Source organism: Bufo bufo, chromosome 9 (assembly GCF_905171765.1).
Source record: "Bufo bufo chromosome 9, aBufBuf1.1, whole genome shotgun sequence".
NCBI classification, from domain to species: domain Eukaryota; kingdom Metazoa; phylum Chordata; class Amphibia; order Anura; family Bufonidae; genus Bufo; species Bufo bufo.
The window spans coordinates 81501291-81521157 of record NC_053397.1 but is presented as its reverse complement, the minus strand read 5'-3'; the positions used below and the strand labels follow the sequence as shown (position 1 = coordinate 81521157).

The 19867-nt window shown below is 39.2% G+C and overlaps 1 protein-coding gene across 1 annotated transcript in view; it reads right to left on the bottom strand.

The window, feature by feature from the left end:
- The window catches only part of COL11A1 (collagen type XI alpha 1 chain), a 189760-nt gene that overhangs the window by 66304 nt on the left and 103589 nt on the right, over window positions 1–19867 (bottom strand). The window contains exons 24-31 of the mRNA XM_040407771.1: window positions 18713–18757; window positions 16884–16937; window positions 13243–13287; window positions 7232–7285; window positions 6182–6226; window positions 1695–1748; window positions 1325–1432; window positions 314–367 (exon numbers count right to left, since the gene is read on the bottom strand). Coding sequence (XP_040263705.1) covers window positions 314–367; window positions 1325–1432; window positions 1695–1748; window positions 6182–6226; window positions 7232–7285; window positions 13243–13287; window positions 16884–16937; window positions 18713–18757 — 459 coding nt within the window. The remainder of the gene's footprint in view (window positions 1–313; window positions 368–1324; window positions 1433–1694; window positions 1749–6181; window positions 6227–7231; window positions 7286–13242; window positions 13288–16883; window positions 16938–18712; window positions 18758–19867) is intronic.

Genomic DNA, 19867 nt, shown 5'->3' with positions numbered 1-19867 from the left:
AACAGAGTGGCAGATCAGACACGCAAACTGCTGTTCTATTCATCTCTATGGGAGTTCTGGAAATAGCTAAGTGCTGTATTCGGCTGATTCTAGAACTTCTGTAGAGATGAATGGAGCGGCATTTCGCATATTGTACCTGCCGCTCAATTCATTTCAATGGGCTCTGAGTATCCATTTTCGGGATCGGTGGCGATGCCAGTGGTAGGATCCCCACCGATCTTATAATTTTCCCCTATCCATAGGATGGAATACCCCTTTAAGTCTTTAATTTGACATACTTAAATGATACATTTTTCCAGCTTTCTTTCCTTACCTTTGGACCTTGTCTGCCTGGGTAACCGGGCAATCCTGGTACACCGAGTTTGCCCTAAGGTAAATAAAAGACCATTATAATTAATCTGATGATTTAGAATTTATTGTTATATAAATATTATATTTTAGTAATCATCCCAACCTATCCTAAAAAAAATCATTTAAAAATCCATAATGAGCACACGGAAATGGATCAGTGTTCTCATTTTATTCTTGCCCATAGAAATACTCTCTTCCTTTAAGAAGTAAGACATTCATAACTTTGCAGCAGGAGGAAAATCCAACCGTATCCCATAAAAACCAAAAGCAACATTCCTGTGTGTAATTCAAATAGCTGAGTATTTTACATGTTTGATGTGGCCACTAAAATATTTATTCTGAATGTGTTTGATGCACACAAGAAAACAACCAAAGATGAGCTGAATCCCCGATGCGTAGTGCTAGTGCTGGCAATATATAAAGCTATTTACCATTAATCATAAAAGGAAGGTTTGTCAAAGATTAGAAAAACATGGCCGCTTTCTTCCAAAAACTGTACCTCGTGTGTCCATGGGTTGTGTGTGATACTGTAACTCAGTCCCATTCACTGCAAATGGATTAAGCTTCAATATCTCAGACTCAACCCATGAACAGGTTTTTTTTTTGGGGGGGGGGGGGGAAGAAACCAGCCATGTTTTTCTAGCTTGGGCAACCATTTTAAGTAATTTCACAAATAAACTAAATGGATAAAAAGCTGAACATCGGTAGATAAATGTTCCTGGACCAACATAACAAAAAGCAGGATATGTACCCACTGCCCACCACATAATTTCGGTAGCTCCAAGTGGCACTGTAAATTGCATCAAGTTCTATATTACCTATATATACAATGTAAAATGTATACATGGCCATTGCATCATGCTGCAATATCCATGATATGTGTGCATTTTTGTGCTTTTTGATTTCTCTCAGGTCATCAGCTAGAACTATTTTTCTTCTTTCCATGTATTATGGAAAAAGACAACTGGTTTACCTTTTCACCAGCTAGACCTACAGGCCCAGAATCTCCATTTGGACCAGATCTTCCTTTTGGACCTTCAGGGCCATCTTCTCCTCTTGGACCAAGAGGACCAAATTCTCCCTGTAAGGGGAAATGAGTAAAGGAGTTAGAATAACAAAAACATATTCATCTCAGACTGAATCAGGAAGTTTGAAGATATTAATAATTTAAATAAAGTCTTCATGTGACTAAATTCTCATAGACTTGATATATTTCTACTCCTCCATGTTGTAAACTATTTTACTGCCAGGGCAGAGAATGAAATAATGGTAGCATTTACAGGGTAACAAAAGTTAATAATTTATTTATGAAATTAAAACAAAATGTTATTCGAAATACTCACCCTGTCTCCTTTTAGTCCCATGTCACCCTTAAATCCAGGAAAACCATCTTCTCCCTTAGATGCAAGCAAATAAATATTAATAATATACATAATCCATTACAATGCAAAACTGTAGGACATCAACAGATATATGTAATGCCCTTAAAAAGATAAATTCATTAATACAGTGACCACTAACACAGAGACTAGTAAAGATGAAAAAAGACACAAATCCACCCAGTTTACCCTATGATTGTGGGTTTTAACTTTGCAGTGTTGATCCAGAAAAAGGCAAAACAACTACTATGAGTAGCCACATTTTTACATTTTAGGGGTTGTAACTTGTAACATAATCAAATTTCAACCACCTAGATCTCAATCAAGAGATAATAATTTCCATCAGTTGGAGCAAAGAGGATCAGTCCACATGGTCACAGGTTTCATGATGCAGTTTTGGAAGTCAAAATCAGGAGTTGATCATAACACAGGAGAAAAAGTATAGATCCCTTTTCTCCTCTTTTTTTTTTAATTCACTCCTGGTTTTGGCTTCCAAAACTGCATCAGGAAACCTGACCACGTGGCTCTAACCTTACAAAAAGAGGAGGATGGTAGGACTGATTCCTCCATTTGGCAATGTGTAGGGGCCTAACCAAATGGAAAGACTAAGTAAGCTCCTGTCCTCATCATAGAAAGTTATATCCAGCTTCCAGCATATATTCCTGACTGTTATATGCAAGCACTTGCTTTATATGTCTTAGTTAGATCCATATTTTTCTTGGGATGACATTTTGTGGCTTTGGAACCAATTTCTAGTTTTCCCTAGATTTATGGACTCAAATTACAATGGTTTCAATGTATAATGGTCGCCCCTGAATCAATTAATATTGTAACTTGAGGGGCCGCTGTATTTTGCACAGATATCCAACCTTCTGTAAAACATCCTCAACATTAAATAGCTGTATCTCCTATTCTGCCTGCTATCAGTCTTCTCAGATCGATTCATAGAATGTTACACCACTCACCACTCATTAATGAAGTATCTCCAGTAAATCTCATCATTGTAGTTATTAGCTGGTATGATTTTATACACACGGGGAAAGTTTTCTGTCCACTTTTATTGTGAAAGGTAATCTTAAAATGATCTATAAGCAGATTATATCTGAAAGGTCTATGATGAGGTGCAGCTAATGACCTGGGTTTATAATTGAATGTCACAGATAACAACAGATCTCAAATAGTAAGTCCTTGCTCGCAGTTCCTAGGACAGCTATAACACTAATATAGAGAGGAAACGCTAGCAGGATTATAGTGTGTTTGCTCACGTCTAATGACCACTTGTAGATGGATCAGTGCAGTAGTATGCCGAGCACCTGCCAGCCGCACAGAGCACATCTCTGGATTAAGTGTTATTAGCTTTGCTAACAAAGTAGAGCTCTGCAGTTTGTCTTGAATTACAGAAGTGAAGTGCCCAAAATTTCTCACGTCTCTGTAAAATTGGCAGTCAGTAAAAATCTTCAAACAATAAGAAAATAAACTGAACTGTGCTGACCAGATAGAGTTGAAAAAGAAAGCACTCCCTGTTAATTACTAAAGTAACTTTAATGCTGGGAAGCCTTATCTAGCACAATGTATTTGTAAAATGGAAATGTTTCTGCAGACTCAACTCCCTATCTATATGATATACATCATATCTGTACAGAAATGATTAAATCTATCCCGGCTATTTTAGGCCGAAACTGTAACAATGCTCAGGAGTATATATATTAGGAAAATATACATATATCTGGAAAGTTGTAAGCTGCATTCAATCAGTAGACTTTCAGCAAAACAATTACAAATTCCTCAAACTTAGGAGCAGTCTTTATTAGGCCTCATGCACACGACCGTATGTATTTTGCAGTCTGCAAAAAACAGATCCGCAAAAAATACGGATGACGTCCGTGTGCATTACATATTTTGCGGAATGGAACAGCTGGCCCCTGATAGAACAGTACTATCCTTGTCGGTAATGCAGACAATAATAGGACATATTCAATTTTTTTGCGGAACGGAAATACGGACATATGGAAACGGAATACACACTGAGTAACTTTCGTTTTTTTTGCAGACCAATTGAAATGAATGGTTCCGTATACGGTCCGCAAAAAAAAATGAATGGCCACGGAAAGAATATACGTTTGTGTGCATGAGGCCTTAGAGTTATCCATTTCTTAGAGGACTGAACTACAGATGAGCCAATTGATTTGTTAGAACTGAAATTCAAACTGAATTGTTTTTTGTTTTTTATTCTGATTCGATAGAATCAGGATTTCTTCAGATTTGTTTGCGGGGAGAATTTTTTCAGAGAGAAAGAGAGGGAGAGAAGAGAGAGAGATTCAAGTCATCTAATGCACATTCCATTCAGGTAGAATTAATTTGAATTTCTTGGCCGATTCGGACGAATGAGGCAGAAATACATTTTAGGAGTTTCACTCATTTCTAGACAGAACATTAGGGTATCCTAATATTAGGCATAACATGGCAGTGCTTTTCCAGTTAGGCCCACAATCCAACATCTCTAATAGGGATGGCAGTGTAGACCATCGACTAACTTCCTGTGTGTATGGTGTTTAAACACATGTTTTTTGGGGACAATAGAAAAGTCAGACAATTTGTTAAAGGAGTTGTCCAAGTTAAAAAGGAGCCCAAAGCTACTTTGGGCTCAGAAATGTAAAAAGTGCTCACAAATGCTAGTCACCATTAAAGGGGAATATCCTACTATGATTAGAATACTCTGTCATACTGTACATCAGCACTGACTAAAAATTGGCCCTTTCACCACCATAATCAACACCACAAGGCTCATGCTCTTCTGCAGGGTGGCTTACATCCTTCCTAAAGCCCTGCTGCCCATATAATGAATAACTTGGATTAAAATAACCCTCTTGTTGAAGAAAATAAATTCATATTAGCTGGAGAACAAAACATCTACCTGGTACCCTACTTTTCATGTTTGCAGCGGCAGATTTGCCTTTTCCTGGGTTTTTCTGCCATCCAAGATGGTCACACCACTTCTCAGACCATCTAACCTATACTGAGCATTTGGTAGCTCAAGAAACTTGGATTGACCAGCACTGCTCACAAGAACAGAGCTTGACAAGTGCCTTGGGCAACCAATGACAGTATACATCTGGCAGTCTGAGAAGTGATTCGGCCATCTTGGACGACAGAAGAGGAACTCAAGATCTGCAAGTAAAAAGATGAAAAGGCAGACACCATGTAATTTCTCTATATGTTCCCCAGTTAATGTGAGGTTATTTTATTCAAATGGAGGATCACTTTAAGTGGCCCAATCTACTGTAAGAAATATTTTGATTGAAGAATTATTACAATGTAAGGTCTAACATTAACCAATATGGGTCACACGTTGTTCAATTCCAAACAAGCTTTTTTGGTTCAATTCCATAGGAGATTTCCATCTATCTAATATATGTAAACAGGGGTGGAGGCAGTGGCATACATAGAAAAGTAAGGGCCCTATACCAAGGATCAAACCAGGCTTCCCACACAGGATAGAAGGGTTTACGCCTAAACCCTTTTCAATGACCCTTGGGCCATTTTTCCACTGCCTTATTTGCTAAAGGTTGTTCCTTTAGAGCAGGGATCAGCAACCTTCGGCACTCCAGCTGTTGTGAAACTACAATTCCCAGCATGCTCTATTCATTTCTTTGAGAGTTCTGAGAAGAGCAGAGCAAGTATGCATGCTGGGAGTTGTAGTTTCACAACAGCTGGAGTGCCGAAGGTTGCCTACCGCTGCTTTAGAGGGTAGAGTCCTGACCAAGTTTTCTAATAGAAGAGGAGACAATCCCAACTAATACTGGGCCCCCTCTTGTCCCGGGACCCATAGCAGTCACATGGTCTGCCGCTATGGTAGTTACACCCCTGGGCGGAGCTATAAGAGAAGCTGGGGAAACAACTGCTTTGGGGTCCAAACTCAGAAGGGGCCCACCCAGAAGGAGGACTGAAATATATTTTTGTCAGGGCCCCCTCAACAGTATTATAAAATGACATTATATACAGAGACACTATAGGAAACGGATAGAGCAGCTGCCAGGCCTCATCTGAGAGCACAATCTTGACTAGCCACAGTTGGTTGCAAAGATGTTGCTAGGGGGGCCCTGTTTAAATATTTGCTGGGTGGCCCAGTCATTTCTAGTTATGCCACTGTATGGAAACCAATCCCCACTCAAAAGTCTGAAAACCAAAACTGAATTTGTAAAAAAAAAAAAAGCTATTCTGTGGCATTTTTACTTATTAATGTTGTTTAGAATGTAACAAGATTTGTGTTTTAGCTAGCAAACAGAGAAAGCACAAAAAAGTGCATAATAAAGTTTTATGGATGATGAACATATCAATGAAATGTTCTCTGTTCAGAGGATCATATCTTCAGAAATGGCACATCAAAATAGAAAATGTTTAATTTAGAATTCTTTTTCCATGTTCACACATGCAATGACATACAGATGTACCTTTTCTCCTTTGCCTCCCTTCAATCCTCTGACACCATCAGCACCCTAAACAAAAAATAATGAAATGCATTATGAGGGCCCTTTGAAAGAATAACATTTTTGCTTAAACAAACTGAACATAAATTGCCCAAAATACATATTTTATATGATTTATTTATCTTAAAGGTTTTCTGTGGTTTATAAAACTAAATGGGGAGAGGGGGATCCCTTGTTCAGGACTCCGATATAGTAGCGTATTTTTTGCATTGTAGGGTGTCTCTACATTAAATGTACTGCTCAGTCATTGCATCGAGAACTAATGTATTGGCACAGCATGTAAATTGAGCACTTGCTGCTTGATTCCACCACAGATTAGTGTTGATTGCAGAGGACACCCTGTCATCAGCTTATTTTTAGGGTACCCTTTAAACAAAAAGGGATTATCTAAAACAAATTAATGTTTTATTTTTCCATAAAGAACACTTACTACCTATTCACAGTGTCTGATCCAGCAGTCAGACCCCCAGTAATAACAAGAATAGAGATCCTGGAGATTTCTTTGTGAATGGAGTTGTAGTGCATATGCATGCCCACTATTCCATTAACTTAATATAGCAGTGGTCATGCATGCAAACTACTGTACCATTCCATTCACAAAGGAGACCCATGGGCCTCTATTCTTGTGACCACTGGAGGTCCCACTGACCAACAATCAGACACTTATCCGCTATCCTCTACCCTGTCTGACTCTCAGCACCTCCTCTTATCAGCTGTTCGAAGGGCCATGGTGCTTATGTGAGCCCTGTAACCTCTTCATTGCTTACATTGGTTTGTCTACCTACACACCATCTACTTAGTAGAGGCAGTGCCAGATATTGCATCTTTTTCCCATATGAGAGGGATAAAACTGCAACACATTCCTCTTCCAAGTAGACAACCAGCAGGCTCCTGAAAACAGGTGATTGGCAAAGGTGCAAGAATCAGAACCCGCTGAAATCATATTGATGGCCTATCCAGGGGATAGGCCATCAATATTCTGAACCCAAAGAAGCCATAACAGTCATACCATACCTTGACACCGCGAGGTCCAGGATAACCAATAGGACCCTGGGGGCCAGTTGAACCCTAGGAATGAAAGAATACACGTTGCTATCATAACAGGGAGTGTATCACTTAAAAATAAAGGTAGGGAAGGAGAAAGAAAAAATGGCAAAATGATACTACTCAAACAAACAGCTGTGACAGACACAATGTTTATAGCAAGAATTGTATAATCTGCTTGGCTATTCTTGCCATAAATGAAAAAAAGACCTAAAAGTAAAACCTACATAAAGGAGTGTTGTCAGGATGTGACACCTAACTCTCCAAGGCATATGTCAGTTCTACTAAGTACATCGTCCTTTATGTATTTGCACTGCCTGAATATTAAAGAGAGCATATCACCATGAAAATCAGTGCAATTTGCAGGCAGCATGTCATAGAGCAGGAGGAGCTGAGCAGATGGATATATACTGTATAGTCATATGGAAAAACATTTAGTAAACCTGTCATGTATTCATCTGAATATCTGCTCATTCAGGATTTAGGAACCATGTTGGCATTCCTACTTATTGACTGACAGCCTTCCCTGCATAACTTTGCATTTAGAGATGGCTGATAAGCACGGAGCAGGACCGCCCACTGGACTCCTAAGCCCAAGACGAGCAGTTAAATAAAAAAAAATTCAAGTTTCGATAAATGTTTTCCCATTAAATGATAGATCAGTCTGCTCAGCTCTTCTTGCTCTGTGATACAATTCCTGCAGATTGCACTGCAATGTTATGGTGATGGCTTCTCTTTAAAGTGTTAGTAAACTAAAACAGTGTAGAGGCAATTTTCACAGTAACAGTCCTGCTATCTAGGGGGAATTTACAATGAAGGGTAATCTCTGAAGTTAGTTTTGGCTGCATTAACGTACTTTGCCCCAATTTTTGTTGCATTTTGTTTAATAAATTTGTCGTCTCTTTAAATCTAAAACTTTTGTGTAGTTAGTCTAGTTTTTCTATGCCACCCCCCTACTGGAGTGAGTTTTCAACCTCTTATGAGACTTTTTTTTAAAGTTGCAGTGAAAAATCTGGAGCAAAACTTACTTAGCTAACCACTTTCTCACCCACTTTTCAAAGGGTGGCATACAACAGTAAAAAGCCACACATTTTTTCTCAAAACAGCAACTTTTTGGACAGCAGAAAATTGTCATACGCTATGAGGGAGATATATCAAGACTGGCGCATCCATCCACCACATATCCTTGCACTGGAGTGAGATGCATTTAATGTATTAAGAGGCGAATGCCTCCTAACAAATCAGATGCATCTCTGCGCTGCCGTGCACCAAAAAATGAAGTCTACGCCAACTACAGGCTGGCATAGACTTCAGCTATGACTTCTATCACTTTCTGGTGAAAGTTATAGTAAATGTGGTGGGCGTCATTAAGCCACGCCCCCTACCGCTAAGCCACGCAAAAAGTAGTACACCATAATCTGCTACTTTTACGCCACAATAGTGGTGTAAGGGGGTTAATAAATGTCCCTTGATATGTCATCTACTGCTCTATATGTCATACATTTATTATACATGAAAGCAGTTCTGGTGTCTAGTGCAACACTATCATGAAGACACAATTTATGGCAAGTGCCTATTCATATATTAATATATAATTTATGTCATATACTATTTTACAGAATTGAAATGAATGCTATGTTGCTGTTTCTAAAGCCAAGTGAATTAAGCTACGAGGAGCTTTCAACATTTTTCTCTTTTTCAAATACTAATTTACATATGTAAAAGTTGGCAATTAATAGGTAACACATATGCCTGCAATTTTGCCCACAGCAACTGCCTAAAGCAGTCTACATTGGTGGGTTTTTTCAAAGACATGCTTAAGAAAACGATCCTAGAACTAAATCATATTTGCAGTATCACATATAGAATATGGAATTACAGACTGCAGACTTTTTTCTCACTAAGTGCAATGTAGGAAAATGGTGAAGATAGGGCCTGCTGCTTGTGGGAAAAAGGTGCAACCTACCGGTACTTTTTTTTTACATATAGTAAAATCTCTTTGAGACAGCTACTCAAAATTGCAGTTAAAAAATAGTCTTTTAGATGGGTAGTCCTCTCAGACAAGAAGGCCAATATCCAATGAACATACTGTTCAAAATACAAAATTAATAATAGAAAAATGTGTCCTAGATAGGCATTGACTTCTCTGTGGGCTTTTGGAGAGATTTGGTTAGCCACTACTTACTGGCGTTAGATTAACAGGAATAATAGGATGTATAGATTGTCAAAGAACAGCAACAATGACAATAACAAAAACTCCACTGTAGGAGGTCAAAAAAATCACTTGTGAGGGATGACCTGTGAGGCTGACCTCATCTATCTGTACTGAAGGGACCACTAATAGTCCAGCACTTGCACCATGATCATACACTTTTCACACCTGATACTATGGAAGGGCAGTAGTTTATTGATTGGACAATTAATTGGACAATTATTAAGGTAATTGTCTGGTAATATATCAGGACATTTTACCTATCTTTCTGCTATCTATGCTGATTCCATGACAATGTTTGGCTAATCTGTTACTACTAGGGATGAGTGAATTGACTTTGGATGTTTCATCCGAAGTCAATTTGCTCATCCCTAGTTACTAGTTTAGTATTGCTCGTAACTGAAAATGATTGTTCTGTATATCATATCATAGAAAAACATTCATATGAGGAATCTCAAGATGAAAACTGCATTTCTGGAAGTTGTACATAAGCATTAAAGACTTTTATGACATGATATAGGCAACATGCATTTATTACTGACTACTGTACAGTATATACTGTAATCTAGATTTATACTCACGCTAGGAATAGCCAGGAAAAAACATTATGTTACAGGAGACACAGTATAATTCCTTGGTAGTTCATCATCTAAAATGCTATTCATCTATTTTTAACTGCTTATGTTTTGCAGTATCCTTGATCTGGAAACATTCACTAATCTTATATATAAATCACTGCGAAAGGTGCACCACAATGATATACAACTGACAATACTGGCTAATCCCTCAGGCTGATGTTAAAAACTGAGACTTTAGCCAATGTATTCCAGTCAGGAACACAACTGAGCCCTTTTGGACCACCGTAAAGGTATCTCAGTGTGGCATGGGTCCTACCACTAGACTACCTATGGTGTGTGAACATGGTCTGAAAGGTGCTAGCAACGGATCACATGTGGAGGAATTATAAACATGCTACAGTGTTTGGGGTTTTTGAGCATTTCCTCCTATTTATGCCACTTTATTTTAGTGATTTTACTAATCTTATATACAAGAAACTTGGTCCACCTCTAGAGGAGTAGCTAGCGGGAGTGGGGGTGCGGTGGCATGGTTAGACCCATTCAAGACAGATTGGTCGGATATGCGCCACTGTCAACTGTATCAGTGTTCGCAGGAAACCACACACACCAAGCCTTATTATAAAGGATATGAGGGAGCTCATCTGTGGGTAACAGATAGACCTCCTGACGAAGCTGAGGCGAAACACACGTCGAGGTTCTTAGCCTGTCCCGTGCCTGCTGCTTTTACCCTCCATCATGTCTCATGGTATGCTTTAACTTTCTATCTGTTACCCACAGATGAGCTCCCTCATATCCTTTATAATAAGGCTTGGTGTGTGTGGTCTCACTTATGTGAGGGCTGTACATATATTTCATTTTCTCCCCCTTTATTGCTAGATTCGAGCGGATGTTTGAATACTTGTTTTTCATCACATTTTAGGGCTGAGCTGAGACTCATCTGGTGGTTATGCACTAGAGTGACGATCACATGAATTACTATTGAACTAGTCATATTATATGGGCTATTGTGTTGTGAATCACCCCGCTGCATACTACTGGTATACTTGACATGTTTTCCATCTTCTGGCGGGTAGCAGTGACACCGGCCAGTGGATTGCGGCATCCGGTTTTTCTGCTGATTCTTCATACTCTTTTCTTGCTATCTTCAATATTTTAGTAATCATGATATGTTTATTATAATTAAATAAAAGTATATATTTTTGGAATACACTGGGCATTCTTTTGTTGCTTGTTCAACAACATTATAGGTTTATATGGTTATTAATTTCCTGCCCTAACTTACGGTTTTACATTGAGGCTTTTTTTTGGTACTATATAGGATGCGGAAAGGTAGGGCACATGCTGGAAAAGTGAATAGTCAAAGATGCCTCTGTTACAGACTCAAGTCATGGATGCAAGAAGTCATCATGGTGGTTTGGGCCAGATGGAAAAGAATGAATATAGAATGATTCCAACTGGAGAACATGAGCATCAACATTATATTTTACTGTACTGTAATAATTATAGAGTCTGTAGAGTGCCTGTGTAAACCTAAACACCGCTGTATGGTAGTCATTGTACAGTGTTTAGTTCAGTATGGTAACAGCATGCTAATAATTAGTGATGAGCAAATTTCTTGAAAATTCCATTCGGCTGATTCGCCGAATTTCACAAAAAAATTATCTTTGTGACGAATTACATTGCGGCGAAGTAGCGGGTGCAATGACAGGGAGCTGCAATAGCGCCACCCACATCATTGTAGCCCTTAGACGCCGAGTTCATACATGATCGCGGCATCTGAGTGAACAAACAGTATGAAATTAACATACAAAAAACATTAGATCCAACTTACCGCGTCCATTTGCGTGTGACGGGCCGGCCGTCGTCATCTCGCTTAAAGATCTCGGCCGAAATCACGTGCGGTGCGAGATTACATCATCACGCCGGCTGGCGTGGTGACGTATGATATCATCGTGTCGGCTGGCGTGATGATGTAATCTCGCCATCGCACAGGATTTCTGCCGAGATCTTCAAGCAAGAGGGAGGCTGGCAGCCCTTCGCGCGCAAATGGAGAAGGTAAGTTTGAATTTCAGGATTAATCGATTCACTGACACGAAGCACAAGGAAATTCGGCTTCTAGGCAAATCGAATAATTCGGATCGGTTCAAATTCTACTTTTTGGGATTCGATTCGCTCATATCGACTAATAAGAGGAATTTCCTGTTTTGTGGTACTGGTAGTGGTCATGGTGTGGTGTTGCCTGGATTAAGGGCCCCTTAGATGTTGGATATGTTTATCCCCCCTGCACAGTCTGAACCCTAAGCTATGCCTCTGTCCACTCCATTAGCCTTTTGCTGATATTATATTGCACAATTGGGTAATTGGGTTTTTCTACACAATGTGGTAAAATGATGGAAAAGTAGAACATGCATTGTATTTAACATGAGCATCTGTGGTAGGGTCATACTGAGTATAATAAGGAACCCTTGTGTTTCAAAGGCTGGCAGTTTTAAAGGGAACTGTCATGTTGAACATGGTGTGTTATCGAACAGGAGGAGCTGATCAGATTGATATATAGTTAACCTGGTAATTAATACAATTTTTTGTTCTGTTCATTCTCGGCTAATGAGTCCATTGGGTGGTCCTATAATTGATTTTTGTCTATGCACAGTCATACTGGGAAGACTATCAACAACTAAGTAGGACCATCCTATGAACTTCTAAGAATGGAAAGAGCAGGAATTTCAATGAAGAAAATACAAGTTATACCGAATGTTACCACAAAACTATATATCAATCTGTTCAGTCCTCCTGCTCTATAATATGCTTCTCACAGATGGCACTGCGCATACAACATGACATGGACTGCTTCTAGCCATGAGCCTTCATACACTGCTCTAATACCCAAAAGGTCATGCTTTCCCTGATCGATAGATAAGTCCCTTATTACTGCAAATACATATTATCACAAATAAAATCTATCTATGAAGTAAAAATAGTTATAGTGTTTTGGCCAGTGATTTGTGGTTTATGGAGGAAAGATGACTTATCAGATAAGTAATTAAATATCTGGTTATTTCATTGGGATTGAGGGTTGGAATGTGTCCATTTATGACCAGTCTTAATTATTCATTTACATACAGCTACAGCACTTGATAAAAAGTCACTGTATAACATATTATTAGAAAATAAAAACCTTGATGGAAACTTACCACTGCGCCTTTTTCTCCAGTTGGTCCTTCTTTTCCGGGATGTCCCTTAAAAATAAGAAGGTAAGTTACAATGTATCCTTCCGTTTCTGATAATGAAACCTAAAGATCCATGATATGCATAGTACACAATGCTGTTCTAAGCTTGTAGAGCATGGAGTCTACAGAAAAAAAAGAACTTCAGCTTATTGTCCAGCAAATGCCTCCCTCCATAGGGACCATTAGGAGAAATCAAGGAAACCAGTAAACTGAAAAAAATGAAATTGATAGCAGGCATTTTAGATTGAAGTCTTATTACAGTTATGTTTTCTAGACTGCTTGGGATTAACAAAAAAGAACAGATATAAGAGGAGGTGATTGGGCATGATTCACAAAAGGTCAATAACATAATAATGCATTTCTGCGCCTTGTTTCTTATTGTCATTTGATTACTAACTGGCACTAAAAATAAAGCACAGCTGTAATGATGAAATGTGAATAGCAAATTATGGTAATGCAGCAAAAATGTGCCCGAGCAAAAGAATAGACTGTACAAGCGAGTGAGCTCGGCATATTTCATGTCATAATTGTATTTATTTACTAGGCAATAAAACTGATCTACAGTCGCTTTAATAACACACATTTTAATGCTGCGCCCTAAAATCAATAAATATTTCTATAAATTTTGTAGAATTTTGTAATCATCATCTAAAATGCAGATATCTTCATGACTAAATTACCAAAGTTACTGAATATCTGCTATTATTACACATTTAGTCTTTTTTTTAGTGTGTTTGAAAAAAGATCATTTGTAATTGAACTTAACTAACTGAATGTGAAAAATGTGATTTTTGCAAAATTATTTAGTCTAACATAGGGGAGGGAGCCATGATTTTTACATTTTAGCAAATAGTAAAAAAAAAAAAAAAAAGACAGTCAGTAGTGGATTTACACTTCAGTAGCCTCTAGGCACATGTTATCTGTTGGTCTGGCCACGGCTGGTGGTAATCATACTAACCTAATCCCTGCCGCTGAGTTCCAACCCCATTGCTGCTCTGCCGCCTCTGCAGGTTCCCGGGTCACCCAGCGTCAATATTCTGGTTGATGCAGGTCATGTGACTGCTGCAGCCAATGACTGCTCGCAGCAATGACATGTCACCCGTGCGGCATATCACTGGGTTTTGTGACAAATAGGTGATGTGATCGTTGCAGCCAGTGACACGCATCAAACAGGTGCTGTGATGGAGTCAGAACCCAACAGCAAGTATCAGGTAAGTATGATTTACCACTGTGGGTCTGGCTGCGCCGGGGGGCGTCTGTAGTGAAGGTTTCCAGGAGTGAACAATTCCTTTCAACTCCACCCATCATGTAGTCCAGGCATTAGTCATTCCAATGTAGAAAAAGGTGATTTCTCCAGCACTCAAAATTAATCCTTTATTGTAAATGGATTAAAAACATCTTGTACAAAAAAACCTACGCGTTTCGGACACAGTAAGACTTGTCCTAACTCATGCCATGAGATCATAAGCTATGTCTGTGGTTTTTATTTAAAGGGATTCTGTCACCTGGATTTTGCCTATAGAGCTGCGGACATGGGCTGCTAGATCGCTGCTAGCACATCCACAATATACATTCCCCATAGCTCTCAGTGCTTTTATTGTGTCAAAAAAAATATTTTATATATATGTAAATGAGGCAAGTAAGGTGCCCAAGAGGCTGTTACTAACGTTTCTGGAGCCCAGCCACACCTACTGTGAAGGAGCTCAGCACCGCCCCGCATACTCCGAATCTCCTCCTTGCTCCCCGACGTCACAAAGTTAGAGCGCCGTAATCTCGCAGCTGAGGCTGATGCCAGAACAAGGAAGGAACACTATGCCGGCACTGACATGCTCATGTACTCGCCCATGCACGAGATTATGGCGCGCTAACTTTGTAACATCGGGAAGCAAGGCGATTCGGAGGATGTGAGCGGTGCTGTGCTCCTTCACAGTGGCTGGGCACCAGAAACGTTAGTAACAGCCCCTTGGGCACCTTACTTGCCTCATTTACATATATATAAAATAGTTTTTTTGACACAATAAAAGCACTGAGAGCTATGGGTAATGTATATTGCGGACATGCTAGAGGCGATCTAGCAGCGCATGTCCGCAGCTCTATAGGCAAAATACAGGTAAAAAGATCCCTTTAAAGAATTAATTTGCATCTAAAAAGTGAGCTTGCATTTTCTCTACCTATGGTATTTCATAATTTCATATAGAAATCAGGGGTGAAGAATAGATAACAACAAACATTTCTAACGTACTTCTCTCACAGGGAATCAAAGTTCAGGGATAGTTGTGTGGCTGAGGCGACTCCCTGGGAAGTCAATGGCTGCCATATAGGCTCATGATACCAATTTTTGTAACTTTCAGCTGCAATGCGACCCAAAAAAATCAATTGAAAGTACCGTATTTTTCGCCCCATAAGACGCACTAAAACGTGGGGAAAATATCTTATGGGGTGAATACTAATGAGTGCTCCATTATGGAAGCATTCATTAGTACTGGAGAACCGGGAAGTGGTGAATGCTGCGCCCCCTAGGCTTTGCACTCACCGCTTCCTGGTCCTCTGCCGTCAGCTGTGCTGTGACTGTGCACATTGTAAGGACATCAGCTCTCTGTGATCTCACATTGTGTGCATCGGGTCACAGCACAGCGCGCGGCAGGAAGAAGAGATGGAGCAGAGGTGGGAGCTGGAGCAGGAGAGGTAAGTGAATTTTTTTTAATTTTATTTGCTTTGAGCAAGGGGGTCTGTACTGAAATCTGGGTGTCATTCACATTCGGGGGTCTGATCTGAGGTCTGAATGGAGGTTTTTATTCATAATGGGGCTGTTATCTGAGGTCTAGATGTCTTTCACATTGGGGGTCTAATTTGAGGTCTGGGGGGTCATTCACATTGGGGCTCTGATCTGAAGTCTGATTGGGGGTGATTCACATTGGGGTCTGAGCTGGGGTCTGATTGGAGGTCTGATCTGAGGTGTTATTGGGGTCTTATTAACATTGGGGTCTAAGCTGAGATCTGATTGAGGGTCTTATTAACATTAGGGTCTGAACTGAGGTCTGATAGAGGGTCTTATTAACATTGGGGTCTGAACTGAGGTCTGATAGAGGGTCTTATTAACATTGGGGTCTGAGCTGGGGTCTGATTGAGGGTCTTACTAATATTGGGGATCTGATTGGGGCTCTGATTTGATTTTTTTCTTATTCTGCTCCTTTACAACCTAGGTGCATCTTTTAGGCAGGTGCGACTTATAGGGTGAAAAATACGGTAATTAGAGGATCAGGTAAACTGCACACAATAGTGTCCTTTTCTTCAATCAGTTTAACTGATCCATTTTTTAAAATAAATAACTTTTAATTTTCCTTCAACTGACACCCCCCTTGTCTAAAAATTCAACTAATCACATGCCCTTTGCATTGTTTCCAGGTGACAATTATAAAACTGGATCTTTTTTAACAAATGAATGGTAATTCATGTATCAGTTTTTGGAGCAGATCCAGTTTCTTTAAAAAAACAAACTAAAGTGACTTGGTATAACGAAACAGTGTATTCAGGGTGCATGTAGGTTGAATGTGTAGACTGATCATTACAGACGACACTCTAATAGTCAATTATTTTCTACTTACTGGGGGTCCATCAGCTCCAGACAGTCCAGTCAAACCAGGCTTTCCCTGTGGTCCCTATAAACAACAGCACACAAACAAGAATAATTTATGCATGGCAGAGATATACACCACAGTCCATAGTAAAAAAAAAACTGAACTGATCAAATGCTCATTAGAAGCTAGATTTGTTGTATAATTGTACATCTCAGCATCTTCTCCTCCATAAGACATTACACTGTCGTAAAATGAAGCAATTAAATAATCCCGGGAAAATGCTGCTGCAGCAAAGATATATAATCCTTCATTTTAGGGGCAAATTTGATACAATTCTACTGTACTAGAGTTTTTCATATACTGTATTTTTGTTATTTTACAGTCATAAAAACTTTATAGATTTTGTAACTTTTTACAACCAGAGGGTAGTAAATCTAAACTAAAATATGCTGTAAAAAAGGCCATATATTCTAGCTATATGGATAAAGTGCAGGTTTCCGGATGCAATATAACAGAGTGCGTCAGATGTAGCAGACTGAGTATATTAGATGGAGCAGGACTAGCTAGGAAATCACAGTAAATTGTGATATTATGATGTATTATTTGGGGTTTGACATTCGACTGCATGTAAATTTAGAGAGTTATCGTGGCGAACCTAAGAGTTACTTGACAAGTTTAGCTCTGCTACATCTGTGAGCAGATTCTACGGTACTTGTGTATAATTATGTTGTGCAAGCTCTTCATATGGAAATGTCCTTAAACATGTTGACAAATGTGCCTGCAATTAGTGATGAGCGGCAGGGGCTATATTCAAATTTGCGATATTTCAATAAATATTTTGTAGAATATTCGTCATATATTTTCGAATTTCGAGAATTCGAGATTATTTTATTGAATGCGAAAAATCGGCAATGTAAAAATCGCGTAATGCGAATTCGTAACGTGATATAAAGGCGTGGGTCACTTTGGCTATACTTTTCAAGCTGGTATAAGTTTCCTGAGACTGGAGAAAATGGTCGGCACAGCAGAACATTACAATAGCTTTATATGCAGATAGAGTCAAGTGCTCCAATATATTCACGATTGCGCTAATCGGCAGTGACTAGAATATTTTTTCGCACTACGTGCAACTTCACATTTTGGCTGGTCTGACTACAGATTACTGATTGGTGCACCAAGTATTGTTGTGAACTTGACATTGCTTCCTTCTCATTGGCCCACATGCAAGAAGCAGAGAGGAATCATGTGTTCAGATGGAAAAAAATACTGAATATTCGATATAACGAATATATAGAACTATATTCTAAATATTTGCGAATTCTCGAAGTGGCGATACTTGCGATAAAAATTTGCTATTCGAATATTTGTGCTCAACACTACCTGCAATAAGCAATATAATTAGCGTTTTAGACTGTTCTATTACACTATGAGAGCGTAAGATGTACGGTATCTCACAATGCCCCCTTGGCACGCATATTTTAGGATTTCTATAGATGGCCAATGGTTCTATGTTTAAGTCCAACTATGTCAAGACTATAACCAATCATAAACTGTATCCTTATAGTTGTCAATTCCATAAAGGTATAATCACATAAAGCAAGCTCTACATTCTCAGTCATTTTCATCTATGATCCAGGCGATATTATATGATCCTTCTGTAAGTGTTTTAGAATACCTCTTTTGGTCCTTTACGTTAGTTTAATATAGAAATATAACATATTACTCCAATACTTTCTGAATACTTATACTCTACTTCAAGTAATTATCAATTTTCAGTTTGGTCAGAATGTCTCCACGCAAAGAATTCGTGAAATAGGACCGTCTTCACAGCAGTAATTAAGCAGAGGAAAGCTTACCTTTTCACCAGGGGGGCCAATTGGGCCTTGTGGACCAGGGAGACCCTGTGGAGAAAGGAAAACATTTTATCTCAGGAGCTCATTCATCAGTGTGAGCTGAGAACAGACCTGTGCTTCATAGCGCTGCCACACCGTGCCGCATTCCTGTGCCCACGCTCTGACGCCAGGAGTCAGATGCACAATCCCTCATTATTCTTCACTCTCAGACCTGTGCAGAGAGAAGGTGCTGTGGCGTCCAGGAGGACAGCCTGCTTCTTAGAGCTCCCACCTCTCACTACTTAATATTAATTCTGTCTGGTTTTGGTTTACATCAGTTGATAGAAGGAGAAGAAAACTCTCCTGCATTCTGATACGGAACTTCATAATAACTGTACCAAATATGAACCACATCTAGGCCCATCATGTTGCTACTTTTTACTGTAGTAGCCATGTGTATACAATGTCATGTATTTTCAATGAATTTAAATTATGTAGCAAGACTGGTTTTATCTCTAAAACTAAAATGGCTACTGTCACTGGCACAGAGTTGTCTGAGCACCCAAGCATTAAAAATCATGGAACCCTTATGACCTTCTAGAGACATGATACACTTGGTCTGAGTTAAAGGGCCTAAACTTTCTTCTAAACTTTAATGAAACCTGCTGTAAATCCGATGACAAGAATATTTGTCATATACCTTTTCTTTCCGTTTTCCTAGCAAAATAGGCACCTAAATATCAGCTGCTTTGGAATCTGTACACTCATATACCGCTGACATGTCTACCGCTGACAAACTAAAATAATTATAATAATAATAAAGTTAAAAATGTTCTTTTCATCATATTTAAATAGGTTAAAATAGGTGTTAATAACGTTTAGGTGAAAGTTTAGGTACACTTTAACAACCTTCATATAAGAAACCCTTATCCTAGAACTTTCATGATTTTTGTGAATATGGAGTTGCGAGCTCCTCTGGTGATGGTCCCCGGGCACTGCCTCATTGTTCATTTAAATCTCATCCAAAGTCTTAAGGCTAGTTTCACATCTCCTTTTACCTGATCCAGCAGGCTGTTCCAGCAGTGGAGCAGCCTGCCTAGGTTCACTGTGTCCAGTACAGCAGGATACTGCCATTCACCACCAGACCACATTGGCTATAATGGGATCCAGTGGGGATCC